General features: G+C 38.9%; 1 protein-coding gene across 12 annotated transcripts in view; it reads right to left on the bottom strand.

Annotated features, from left to right (window-relative positions):
• PACSIN2 (protein kinase C and casein kinase substrate in neurons 2) overlaps positions 1 to 13362 on the bottom strand; it is a 58923-nt gene that overhangs the window by 13683 nt on the left and 31878 nt on the right. For all 12 annotated transcript variants that reach the window (XM_035540930.2, XM_035540940.2, XM_035540943.2 and 9 more), the window contains 3 exons: positions 2578 to 2734; positions 1592 to 1827; positions 772 to 927 (listed from right to left, as the gene is read on the bottom strand). In XM_035540930.2, the coding sequence (XP_035396823.1) occupies positions 772 to 927; positions 1592 to 1827; positions 2578 to 2734 (549 nt within the window). The remainder of the gene's footprint in view (positions 1 to 771; positions 928 to 1591; positions 1828 to 2577; positions 2735 to 13362) is intronic.

Here is a 13362-nt window from a genome sequence, read left to right as displayed (position 1 = left end):
AAGTTACAGGTCTTATTTAAAGATCTCCAAACAAATTCAGAATGTTAGCATTTCCCCTTCAGCAATTTACATAGTACACTGAGAGGTATGAAGAGAATACCGTTGTATACATCCCTGTGAACATAAAATCACATACCCTGTGAGCTCTATTAAACTGAACCTCAAACTTTACACTAATTCACAGCAACAGTCCAGAAACATGAATTAAAAGATCCCACCCAACATAACATCAGCCTTCCAGATCACAGAGCAGCATCTCAAAGGGAAAAGCTTTTTTTTTTTTTTAAAAAAGTCAAGAGTCACATAGGACAAAGCTCTAGGCAGAAGCCTGCTAGAGAGATAAGCCAAACTGGGCAATGGAAAAGCATTCCCACAAGTGTATTTACTTTTATTTAAATGGATTATATCAGCTTACTTTCTTCAAAAAAAAAATTATCCTGCAGTCAAGACCAACAACAATTTCAGATGTCATCAAGCTATAAGCATCTATCTTCACAGCCTCTCAAATGAAATAACCCAATCCTCATCAGTAAATAAGTAGAATAACACAGTGAAAATCCAGGAGTTATACTTCCTTCCCTACTCAAAGTACTTATGTGAAACAGAGGTAATGTATTATCCATTCTTTACAGAAGAACTTATCAATGACACATGGGAGAAAACTCTTAAATATTGGTATAGGATCATAACTGAAAGTGTGCTGCACTGTGGTTCGCAGCACATTCAGGAGAAAAAAAGCTTAGATATGCACAAGCTATAGATTAAATATACCTTTAGTACATCTTGTTTGCTTCTCTCCACTTTGTCTTGTAATTTCTTAAGTTGTTCAGGATTTAGTGCTGGATCAGCTTTGCTATTTGTCTCTCTGGATATAGCCAGTTTCTCCTCTTTACAGGCCGCATGGTATGCTTTCTTTGCAGCTTCCACCTAAAAAGAAGATTTCAATCTCTGCATCTCGAACACTTTATAAAACAATAATCATGTTGCAATGAAGAAAGTGGGAGGTTTTGTTTCAGGATGTTTTTTTGTTTTCGGGAAACTTTTCATTTAGGCCAAAGAATGAACACTACACAAGAATCAATAGAAGGAAACTGTAGTACTTAGCAATCAACATTCTTTCACCATACAAGAAATGTCACTCATACAAGCTTAGAGAAGTGAAGAAATACTCAAGAAAAGGTTTACAAAAAGTCCCAAATAGAACTTTTTTCCTCATGCCCATGTACTCCTGCGCTCCCCTTCTTCTACAAACCTGTTATTTAAGAATAATGTTGTTGCATGACAAGGAGAAAACCCACATTTTTCCCTTGCTCATTTCTTCGAGCAATTTGCAACTTCTCAACGCACATGATCAGATATTGTTAAAATTATAACTTAAATTCCACTTTTTCCAGATTTTCACTGAAGTCACCAAGATTAGATTAAGAGAGACCAAAAGAAAATATTTATTTTCAGAAGAGGACAGAAAACAAGAGATCTTTTTGAGAAAGGAGGGTCCAGCAGAGAGAACAGGGAGCTTACTCCCTTATAAAGATTTGAGACGTTAATATATTGTAACACAGGATATCTAATACATAATCTACTGCTGTACCTCTTTCAGCTTTTTTGCCCAGGGTTTCTGAGCTTTCCTAAATCCATCTTCTGCTTCTTTGGTTTCCTTAAATCCTCCCATCATTTGCTTATGAAAGGCTTCCTTCTGCCAGTTCTTGATTTTTTCAAAGTCTTCATTCATCAGTGAACCTTTTACTTCTAGATGTAGTTCACTCACTTTTTCAGCTTCTGACATAAAAGCACACCAAGCCCTTTCTACTGTTCCATACTGTGGGCCTAAACACAACAGAAAGTGTCATTCTCAGTAACCATCACCCACATGGAACTTATATTCCCAAGAAACTACCTGGAGCTATTGACTTATATTCACTTCAAAACAGTAATTCCTAGATATTGATGTAAATCTAGAAAAGGGATCTAGTTCAGACAAAATTATATTAGAATATTACAAGTTTTTACTTCAGAATAAATAATATTCATTTAGCCTGGCCTGCATTCCCCTATACTATGATTCTCAGTATTACACCTATTAGCTCCTCTTTGAGCTGCCTTCAATTTCTCAACATACTTTTTGAAGTATGGATAACCAGAAAAAGACAAACTAATTCAGAATAATTAAAATGGTATCAGATTAGCCTTCCATTAAAACAATACTTATCTCTTCTATTACTTTCTCCCAACAACAACTTATTATGCAGACAACTTTTCAGAGTTCTCTACCATTATTTACCTAGAAACAGCTACTACTTTAAAAACAAATCTATTCGGATATCTCAACACTGGAAGCAAGATTCATCTGCTTCAGTAAGAAATAAGCAAACTAGAAAAGGAGCAGGGTTTTTGTCTTTTTGCTGTTGTTTTGTTTTTAATCCAGAAAAGCTTAATCTTGGAAAGATTCATTTGTTATGCTACTGAGCCTTTTGAAAAGGCTCCATTAGAGGCTACAAATTTCTACTTTGCACTTACCAAAACATTCAGAAACTTTTTTCATTTAAGATTTCAGAATTCAAAATTAGAATGTATTACCTTTTTCCACAAGCTGTTTCCATCTTTTTGCCCATTCTGTAAGTTGCTGAGCATAGCCCTTCTCTATTCGTGCCCGTTCATGAATACAATTCATGAGATCATTGCAAAGTCTGTGACCATCATCAATTCGTTTTACTGTGCGCTTGTAATTTCCAACCTATAAAGAGACAAACATTTAGCAATTCCTGCTTGAAACATCTGAAAGCAAGATAAATCTCTAATTAACACACATACTGTTACCTACAAATAAGATAATCTAGCAGGAATTCATCAATTACAGCATACAGTACTTTCAATTAATCTTAAAACCTAACTGCTTTGGATAAGATACTGAAGACAAGTTGAAAAATAATCTGCCCAAAAGATGCTGGAAGCCCCTTGCAAGACCACCACAAAAGCCACAAGTTATCCTGAAAAAAAAATTTACTAAAAGTGAAAGCTAGCTATTCACTGGACAGTTCAGTCAGCAATGCAACAATGGCATTACAAAAGAAGCTACATGTTATTAGTTCTGCAATGTAATTATGGGTAGTCGTTACAATAGTCATTAAGCAATTGTTCTGCATTATTATTGCTTGGCAGTGTTTTAGATAATCAAGATACTTAAATACATTATTTCCCTCTTCTATGCTTATTGCTGAGTATCTAATAACTTAATTTTATATTCTGCTTAATTTTAAAAGATTAATAAAACTGTAGAGACATGCAACGGAGTATCATAAAATCTTTATCAAACATTAGCGCTTTTGTTTTCCAATAATGTAGTACTGAAAAACACATCCACTGTGTTTTATGTGTGCATATATACACTATGCTGCATATACAGGAGAGATCAGATGTGCCCTGCATTACAGCTGTGCTTCAGTGCCAATGAGCTAGGTAGCAAGTAGTTCTAAATTCTACAGTAGGCTTCCATGTGGTCTCAATGCTGGTAGCAGTGACTTGGAGTTCCCAGACCTACCATTAACAAGAAACTTTTAGAGAGAGAAAGCACATAGGTGTTCAATGTACAAGCAACAAAGACATATGGATATGGAGGAAAATGTACAATATATAATGAACATTCATTATATAAATGAACACCCATTCATTCGTGTGTATACCAACAAGATATCCTCAATCTAGGTTATGGGAAAAAAAGCCTGACACTGAGGACAAGGTTATATTTCCACTGATTTCAAGGTCATTCAGGTTGGCTTTTGTAAACATTAAACAAGACATAAAAACCTCAGGTAAGAATTTGCACAGCCTATTAAATATTACAGTCAATTTCTTATCAGCCCTAACCACCAGACTGAAAAAATATAGATTAGCAGTAAGGTAGTAGGTCAACCATTCAAACACTTAAAGTGTGTTTGTCGTTTTCACATTCGAATCACATCCTATTCGCATCTTAAATACAGGAACACATCCAACTTTCAGGTTCACATTTATGAATAATTTTGTCAGCAGATGTACATGCAAGCCATCCACTTCAGAAAAGCTCCTTGAAGTACACAGGAGAAAATTCTAATATTCTTAAAAGAAGAAAAACTATATTAAATGCTGGAAAAATAAGTGGGGCTTTATCAGTGACTATGCCAATAAATGCAGACATACTTTATGCCACAAATATATTGTCAAGATGCCTTGTCAGAGCTGCAAAAAAAAAAATAAATGAAAAAATCCCAAAGCAATCAACCACAGGACAACAATTCCTTTAGACACTGGCCTCAAAGCATTCATTCAGGCATTTTTTGGACTACAGCCATTTCAACAGACCAAAGAAACTTTGGTAGCATCTAAGGAAAGTGTTAGTTAGCAGTCATTGATTTGTCTTAATCCTGTCAAAAAGTACTCTCTCCTTTTGGGGGTGGGAGAGGGAGAAGGGAGCAGGAGGGTGAAGACTTAAATTGTAATACAGTTGAAGACAACAAGCTACCAGCATCACAAAGAAGCTGGTATCAAAATCATCAGACAGTATCGAAACACATTTAATCTATTAACAAGAATGTATGAAAAGTAACCTCTTATTTTCAGGGGAAACAGCAACTGAGAAATAAGTAGTTTCAGACTAATACCATACACTAACAAATATCGTATACATGTGTAATCAAAGCATTTAGAAACTTAACTACCTCAAATACTACTTTCTATAGTGTTTGTGATAGGATGGACAAATCATTTATCTGCTTAAAATGACTCCAGATGTAGGTTGACACCCAAGCAGACTTAAAACAGGTTACACTAATTTGGCAGAACTACTGAAAGCCTTATAGTAGCATTAATTTGTGTCTTGCTACATGCCCAGGGATTTATGTCTCTAGCAGGAACATTCCTTGTCATAAATTTTCACTTCTAAATTAGCATTTTAAATGCTGCTGCTTCTGGCTGCTCCATGGTATTTTTAATGTTTTCATTTTGAGTTGTCTGAGCAAATTCTAACCACATGGTAATATACAACAGTTGCCAAATTTCAGGCAGCATACAGAGAAATGAATTCAGTTTACCTATCACAGGCCACTCACTACTCAGCCTTTTGTCGCATGAGGCCACTTTGAAAGAGCTGCATGCAGACCAGAGATGCTTCACCCACACCACCACTTCACCTGAGGAGGACTGAAGGAACTAGCACCACAGTTTAAAACAAGGCCTATGATACTAGAGAATAATCTTGTACTTCAAAGAAGGCCTTCTATATTAATATTTTCAAACCAAACCCCAAATGTTCAAACTACTACTACATAAATCACGTTAAGGCATCCTATTCAAATTCCATGCCCCATGAGGTTAGCTAGTTTTGGAAACACAACATTTTTCTGTAAATTGTCTCATGACACAGAATGTAAGTTATATACTTGTCATTTCACATTTTTAAAACCTAGTGATTTATTAATATTTAAAACATATGAAGCATCAGCTAATCTCCCTAGTTTATTCCCTCCCTCTTTAGAGAAATATTTACAAGGCAAAACTTGCTTCTCAGACCCTGATTCCTAGTCACTAAATAAGTTTTCATTGACTTTAAACCAACGTCCTCAAGCAGGCATTTAAAAACCGTTATTTAACATACTAAAATTTTGGTTCTCTTTCTTTCATAAATTCAGTTAGCTACCAGTTTCCCCTTTTCCACTACAAATAATACTCCAAGCTTTGCTACTAATAAAATCCAGGTGATTCTATTTTGTGCCCCACGTCATCTCTTACAGACACTGCAAATGCCTTCAGATCTTCATTCTGCTTAGGTAGAAAATATTCCTTCTCACTGTGATATTTCCTCTCAGATACGATCACAGCACTCAAAGTCATCTCAAATCTTCTCTCAAAGCTAAGATTTTGAGAATCTGCCACAGCCAGAGAAAGAACACGCAGTGATCAGACATTTAGCATCGTACAGCTAGCAGTGCAGTCACCTTTCCTTTTATGACCACCCAGGTACTAATGTAGCCAACCACTGGTACTGATATGACAAATGGGGGAATATTTAAGAGCTTACAGCCTCAGTATTTTACAATTTCACAGCACTCATGACTCTCCCTCTGTGTTAAATTATTTAGGCACCTTTACCACAACTAATAGACTTTGTGGTGTTGTATGTGGTGGTGTTTTTATTTTTAAAGCATATCCATAGACCAGGATAAAATTGCACCAAGAGTTAAACACACTTAGTAGGTTTTTCTGGTACACTGAATGAAAAAAATGAAAAATAAGGGTATTTTAATTTGTCAGCAACACAGAAAGTGGCAAACATTCAGCTATTGCTAAATTCCAGTCAATTAATTCCAGCTTATTACAGTAATTGCTATAACCACTACTATAGGAGTTTCAAATGCCTGAAGTAAGATTTGATGTTAGCTCTTCTTCCAGACTTGCCTAGCTTATCCCATAACTAGTCAGCCTTTATAAACTGGAACCATTTGAAAGAAAATCAATTTCCTTACCTCTGAAGTCACCATAGCATATAATAAGTTGTTTTGTTTTTGTTTTCGTGTTTGTTTTGTGTTTGGTTGGTGTTGATGGTTGGTTGGTTTTACTAGCAAAAATTCAGAGGCAAGAAATGCACGATAACGAGCTTTGAAGGCTTAGTCAAACCCACACCTACCAATGGTCAGTATGGGGACACACTATTTCCAACATTCCTGTCAACCACGAGTATAAATCAGGAAGTTTTCAAACACTTCAACCACTATTAACTTTTATAATACTCAATGCCACGAGTATAAATCAGGAAGTTTTCAAACACTTCAACCACTATTAACTTTTATAATACTCAATGCCATAGCATATATTCTTCCTCAAAATGAACACACAAAACAGAGATTAAAGGCACATTTTGAAACTTTGTACAAGATTGTCATGTCTGCCTTGAACCTCTGTGTGGATTCAAAATGGTTTTTGCACATAAACAGAATGATCTTGGTGCATAACTAGCACATACATAGCTTGAGTACCTATATAAGCTCTATCTTTGTGTATGTAAGTTTTGAAAGTTTACCAATGTAAATTCATCACTGGACGCAAGAAAAAAAAATCTGAGGAAGCTCTTAAGCTCTTTAAGATCTTAAAGGCTACTGACTTTAGATATCTGTGAGCTTAAGAGCTCACAGTATCAGTAAGCAAATAGCTGGCAATATAAATGGAAAACACTATGTTACTCCATGCTAGAAGGAAAAAAAATGCATATAGAAGATATGACAGCAATCTACTGTTATAGAGTTCAAGTGTTTTTAAAACAGAAGAGCAAAACAGAAGTGTCTCCTACAGTAGAAGTGTTCAGTAACAAGTAACTGAAATCCCTCAACATCAAAACATCTTTTTAACATTCCAGAGAAGTTAGTTGTTTTTTTGTGTTTTTTTTTTTTGTGTGTGTGTTTGTTTTTTTTTTCTGGGGGGTGTGTGTGTGTGTGTGTGTGTGTGGCAGGGCTCCTCCCTCTTAAATTCTCCTGTGCATCTAGCATGTGCACCCCCTCCAGAAATAATTCACATAGACGCTGGCTGACAGCAGTAGACACAAAGCAGAGACATCAAGAACACCCAAACCAGCAGGACCAAGACCATCTCAGCAGGCTGTTTATAATGCAGTTTGTCAGAGGGATCAGCTGTCTGCTACACAGTGTTTGGGGCTTTTTTCTTCCTTTTTTTTTTTTTTTGGAGGACAGGAGAGGAGGAGACACCAACAAGAATGCACATGGTGGCCAAATTTGACCCACCCATACTATATTGGGGACCAACTTCTCCTTTCTGAAACAGTGGAAAGTCTTTCCTTGCTAGTGGCTATCTCGAAACAAACAAACATACACTTCAGACTGCTATGGAAGTGACGTGCTTAGCACCTCAAAATGCACACCAGGTCCTGTCCTCCAAGGGAATTCACCATAGGCCTGAGTTTCTAGAGCTAATGCCAGACACTCTTTCAGCAGTTGTTTAGAATGCCCGTTTTTGTCTAGACTAGTACATGTTTTCCCAGCACAGATAAACAACCCTGCAATAAATGGAGAGGTCTTCCATATTGTTGATGCTAGCAGAAAATAAGAATAAGGACTCGTACCTTGGGTATAGGTGGCACTGTCAACGAAGAACCTGTGTATCATTAAAAATAATGATTTCTACAGGCTGTAGCTGTACTTTTAGATGCCTTACCTTGCAAGATATGCATACACTTCTACTTTGATCTCTAGAAATGCTTATTCATCACTTTTCTAACCTTCATGGGTATTCAAGTGAATAATAACATTGGTCTCAACTTGCTCAAGGCATTCTTCTTTTAATATGACCACAACAGTGATAAGAAGGCATAAGGCTGGGGCTTGATTAACAAAATGCATCATAAAATTAGCATTCCATTTATTATAACAAATTCTTTCATGTAGATTGTAATGCTGCTTGAGTAGAACAAGACCAATAGGGTTGTCTGTTTCTTGTGTCTTACTAAAACAACTTAGCATGTTGGAACATGCTAGTTTATTTCTCACAATATATTGATTGGATGCAAGGAAGTGGTATAAATGATTATGACAAACTGAGATGTACTTATAACAGCCATGCAAATGCTGAGAGTCCATATGACAGGTGGAAAAAAATCTAAAGGGTTTCAAATTGAACGCTGGGTTCCAAATTCCCCACTTTCCCTTGGAAAAGTTGCTGCCATCAGCAGTAAGCTTTAATTTACTGCCATCAGCAGTAACCTTTAATTATCCAAAGCATGCTACTCTTTAAGCTAAGTAAGACAGATGAAGGAATTTCTTCTTGAAGCGTATCAACAAGATTCCTCCGTGTTAAAATTTCTGTACCCAGAGCACCATGAGTTCAGCCAAATACATCAAGGTACACTGAAACTTGTCAGAAAGAATGAAAATGAGGTTTCCATTTCTTAAGTAATACCAGGCATTACTAGAACTGGAACTTTGATGAAATCATTCTGTGGCAAATACCTCTCAATTATCTCTCAGAGAATCTTTTCCTTATTATTTTGCAATTCCTTGCTCTCTAAGCAAGCTTACGTGCAAGTACGTACAAAATTCTGCCTCCTAAAATACTTTTATCTGTTGAACACTTGGAAGAATTAGGCGGGGGGGTTGGGAGGGTGCGGGTCCTTTTCAATAGACCAGATCCTTCTCCTGCCAGGAAACAAAAACCCAGGCTGAAAGTTTAGCTAACCAATAAAAGTTTCCTCAATTTAATTGTGAAAGCTGCTATTTCTAATTCATGATACAGAAAGCTATTTCTGAAAGCCAATTTTTTTCAGTTATACCATCTGTTCTTATATTGCAAAAATTAAAGAAACCAAACACTTAGATCCAGAAAACTGATTAAGAACAAAAAGTGTTATTTCCTAAAGACTACATTGCATGAAATTTCTGTCAAAGGCAATGCCAAAAACCATGAAAGCGGTTTACCAACATTTCAATAAGCATAATTCTTATCAGCTCAACAGAATATCAACATTCAAGAAATGAAAGTGGTTGAGTTTCCAAGATACACAACAAGCAAAAACATGGCTTTCACAGTAAGTTCTTACGGTATGTCCCACACCTTGCCACCTCATTTTTTCCTATGTGTCTTTCAAGAAAAAGAAGCGTTTTGCAGCACACTCCAAAGGTAAATAAATTTGAGATGTTTTGGAGTACGAGGGAACAAAGATCCCCATGTCTGTCTCTTCTGTGCCATGGCCAGGTTTAAATACATGTGCTGCTTCCAGCTGTGGCAGTAAAACACAGCAGGGTGACTTAAACTGCAGGCTAAGTCTTCAAAAACAGATGAAAAAAACTGTCATGTCAAACACCTTAAAAATTTATTTCTGGTGAAATAGGGTGCACATGACAAGTCCGCATTAATGATACAACTTCCAAAAGGATTAAGAACTCGGTAATCCTTGTTATGAAGCATGAAGTACTGAGGTTACCATTCCAGAGACACTGCATCTTTTCTAATCAAGTCAGACAAAAAGCATTGACCAGAGCAGTTTATTTAACCAGCTGAAGAAAAACTAAGACTGGAATTCAAAGTTGCAATTTTCAGAAATAAAATAACTGACTTGGAAGGTATCAAAAAATATGTTTATTCTCTCAAACTACACTGACTTTAAATTCATCACACATAGAACACATGAAGGTCAAGATTTGCTACCATGTCAGTCCTTCCTGTTAATAGCTTAGTATTACTAAGTATTACTAATAGTATTACTAATCATTACTACAAAATGATTTATCACATTATTTATAATTAAAGCACTCTTTTTCACAGTTAGTTCAAAGTATCTTAAGTGTATCCATAAAAACTCCATTTCTGCAGAATGCCAGGGATGTCATATCACACATTTTCAATCCTCCACATAGTTACATGGACATTTAGGCACAACTACTATGTGCTTTCAGCTACACATATAGCATTTTATGACAACCTGCTGTGCAACAACAAAAACATTGTTTTCTGCTTTGCTTTAAGAAAAACTAAAACACCATCAGTGGTGATATTTCAAGCACTAACCAACTGTAAAACTTTAATCGCCTCCTTCATGTTTCAAAAAAAAATCCCTCAGATACCACTTAGTTTCAACACATTGACATTTCAAACCTTTAGTCACTTTGCAAAAATAATGACAAAGCCTTTACATCCGTAATAAGAACACAACCATCTTTTAAAAATAAATATATCAGCGTTTGTAGCCAAAACCAAACTTGTCAGACCTAGATTCTTAGGACAAAGCCTTAAGTTTAACAGCATAAAGCAGAGGAATAGGCAAATAATGCTTTCCTGCATAATTCAATACTCAAAACTCCAGAAACCATGAAAATTATCCACATACACACTTTTTTCCTAAACTGCCAAAAGCTTACTATGAGAAAGAATGCATCTTTCCTCTTTGAAAAAATTGCCTACTTGTTCTAGTCAATAGAGCTATTCTTCCGGGGGAGAAGGCAATGGCCCAACTGAAGTGCATCTACACTAATGCACGCAGCATGGGTAACAAACAAGAGGAGCTGGAAGCCATCGTGCAGCAGGCAGGCTATGACTTGGTTGCCATCATGGAAACGTGGTGGGACCACTCTCATGACTAGAGTGCTGCAATGTCCGGCTATAGGCTCTTCAGAAGGGACAGGCAGCACAGAAGGGGTGGTGGTGTGGCTCTCTATATTAGAGAGTGTTTTGATGTTGTGGAACTTGAGGCTGGGAATGATAAGGTTGAGTCCCTATGGGTTAGGATCAGCAGGAAGGCCAACAAGGCAAGCATCCTGGTGGGGGTCTGTTACAGACCGCCGAACCAGGATGAGGAGTTCTACAGGCAGCTGGCAGAAGTTGTGAAATCGTCAATGCTTGTTCTCATGGGGGACTTAAACTTCCCAGACATATCCTGGAAGCACAATACAGCCCAGAGAAAGCAGTCTAGGAGGTTTCTGGAGAGCGTGGAAGATAGCTTCCTGACACAGCTGGTTAGAGAGCCTACCAGGGGAGGTGCCTCGCTAGACCTTCTGTTCACAAACAGTGACGGACTGGTGGGAGATGTGGTGGTCGGGAGCTGTCTTGGGCAGAGTGACCACGAAATGGTAGAGTTCTCTATTCTTGGCGAAGTCAGGAAGGGAACCAGTAAAACCGCTATATTGGACTTCCGGAGGGCTGACTTTGAGCTGTTCAGGACACTGGTTGGCAGAGTCCCTTGGGAGGCTGTTCTGAAGGGCAGAGGAGTCCAGGAAGGCTGGGCACTCTTCAAGAAGGAAATCTTAAGGGCTCAGGAGCTGTCTGTCCCCACGCGCCCAAAGACGAGCCGGCGCGGAAGAAGACCAGCCTGGCTGAACAGAGAGTCGTGGCTCGAGCTTAGGAGAAAAAAGAGGGTTTATAATCTTTGGAAAAGAGGACGGGCCACTCACGAGGACTGTAAGGATGTTGCGAGGCTGTGCAGGGACAAAATTAGAAAGGTGAAAGCTCATCTGGAGCTCAATCTGGCTACTGCCATTAAAGATAACAAAAAGTGTTTTTACAAATACATCAACACAAAAAGGAGGACTAAGGAGAATCTCTATCCTTTACTGGATGCGGGGGGAAACTTAGTTACAAAAGATGAGGAAAAGGCTGAGGTGCTTAATGCCTTCTTTGCCTCAGTCTTTAGACTTTAGAACCAGTTGTTCTCTGGATACCCAGTACCCTGAACTGGTGGAAGGGCATGGGGAGCAGGATGTGGCCCTCACTATCCACAAGGAAACGGTTAGCGACCTGCTACAGCACTTGGATGTATGAAAGTCGATGGTGCCGGATGGGATCCACCCGAGGGTACTGAGAGAACTGGTGGAGGAGCTGGCCAAGCCGCTTTCCATCATTTATCAGCAGTCCTGGCTATCAGGGGAGGTCCCAGTCGACTGGCGGCTAGCAAACGTGACACCCATCTACAAGAAGGGCCGGAGGGTAGACCCGGGGAACTATAGGCCTGTTAGTTTGACCTCAGTGCCAGGGAAGCTCATGGAGCAGATTGTCTTGAGTGTCATCGCAGAGCACTTGCAGGGCAACCAGGCGATCAGACCCAGTCAGCATGGGTTTATGAAAGGCAGTTCCTGCTTGATGAACCTGATCTCCTTCTATGACAAAGTGACACGCTTAGTGGATGAGGGAAAGGCTGTGGATGTGGTCTACCTTGATTTCAGTAAGGCTTTTGATACCATTTCCCACAACATTCTCCTCAAGAAACTGGCTGCTCATGGCTTGGACTGGCATACGCTTCGTTGGGTTAAAAACTGGCTGGATAGCCGGGCCCAAAGAGCTGTGGTGAATGGAGTTAAATCCAGTTGGAGGCTGGTCACTAGTGGAGTCCCCCAGGGCTCAGTACTGGGGCCAGTCCTCTTTAATATCTTTATCGATGATCTGGATGATGGGATCGAGTGCACCCTCAGTAAGTTTGCAGATGACACCAAGTTAGGTGCGTGTGTTGATCTGCTCGAGGGTAGGAAGGCTCTGCAGGAGGATCTGGGTAGGCTGGACCGATGGGCTGAGGTCAACTGTATGAAGCTCAACAAGGCCAAGTGCCGGGTCCTCCACCTGGGGCACAACAACCCCAAGCAGTGCTACAAGGCTGGGAGATGAGTGGTTGGAAAGCTGCCTGGCACAGAAGGCCTGGGAGTATTGGTTGATAGTCGGCTGAATATGAGCCAGCAGTGTACTCAGGTGGCCAAGAAGGCCAACAGCATCCTGGCTTGTATAAGAAGCAGTGTGGCCAGCAGGTCTAGGGAAGTGATCGTCCCCCTGTACTCGGCTCTGGTGAGGCCGCACCTCCAGTACTGTGTTCAGTTTTGGGCCCCTCGTTACAAGAAGGACATGGAG

The sequence above is a fragment of the Cygnus atratus genome, chromosome 1 (assembly GCF_013377495.2).
Source record: "Cygnus atratus isolate AKBS03 ecotype Queensland, Australia chromosome 1, CAtr_DNAZoo_HiC_assembly, whole genome shotgun sequence".
Classification (NCBI taxonomy): domain Eukaryota; kingdom Metazoa; phylum Chordata; class Aves; order Anseriformes; family Anatidae; genus Cygnus; species Cygnus atratus.
The sequence above is the reverse complement of the archived record's forward strand: the minus strand, read 5'-3'. Positions and strand labels throughout refer to the sequence as shown.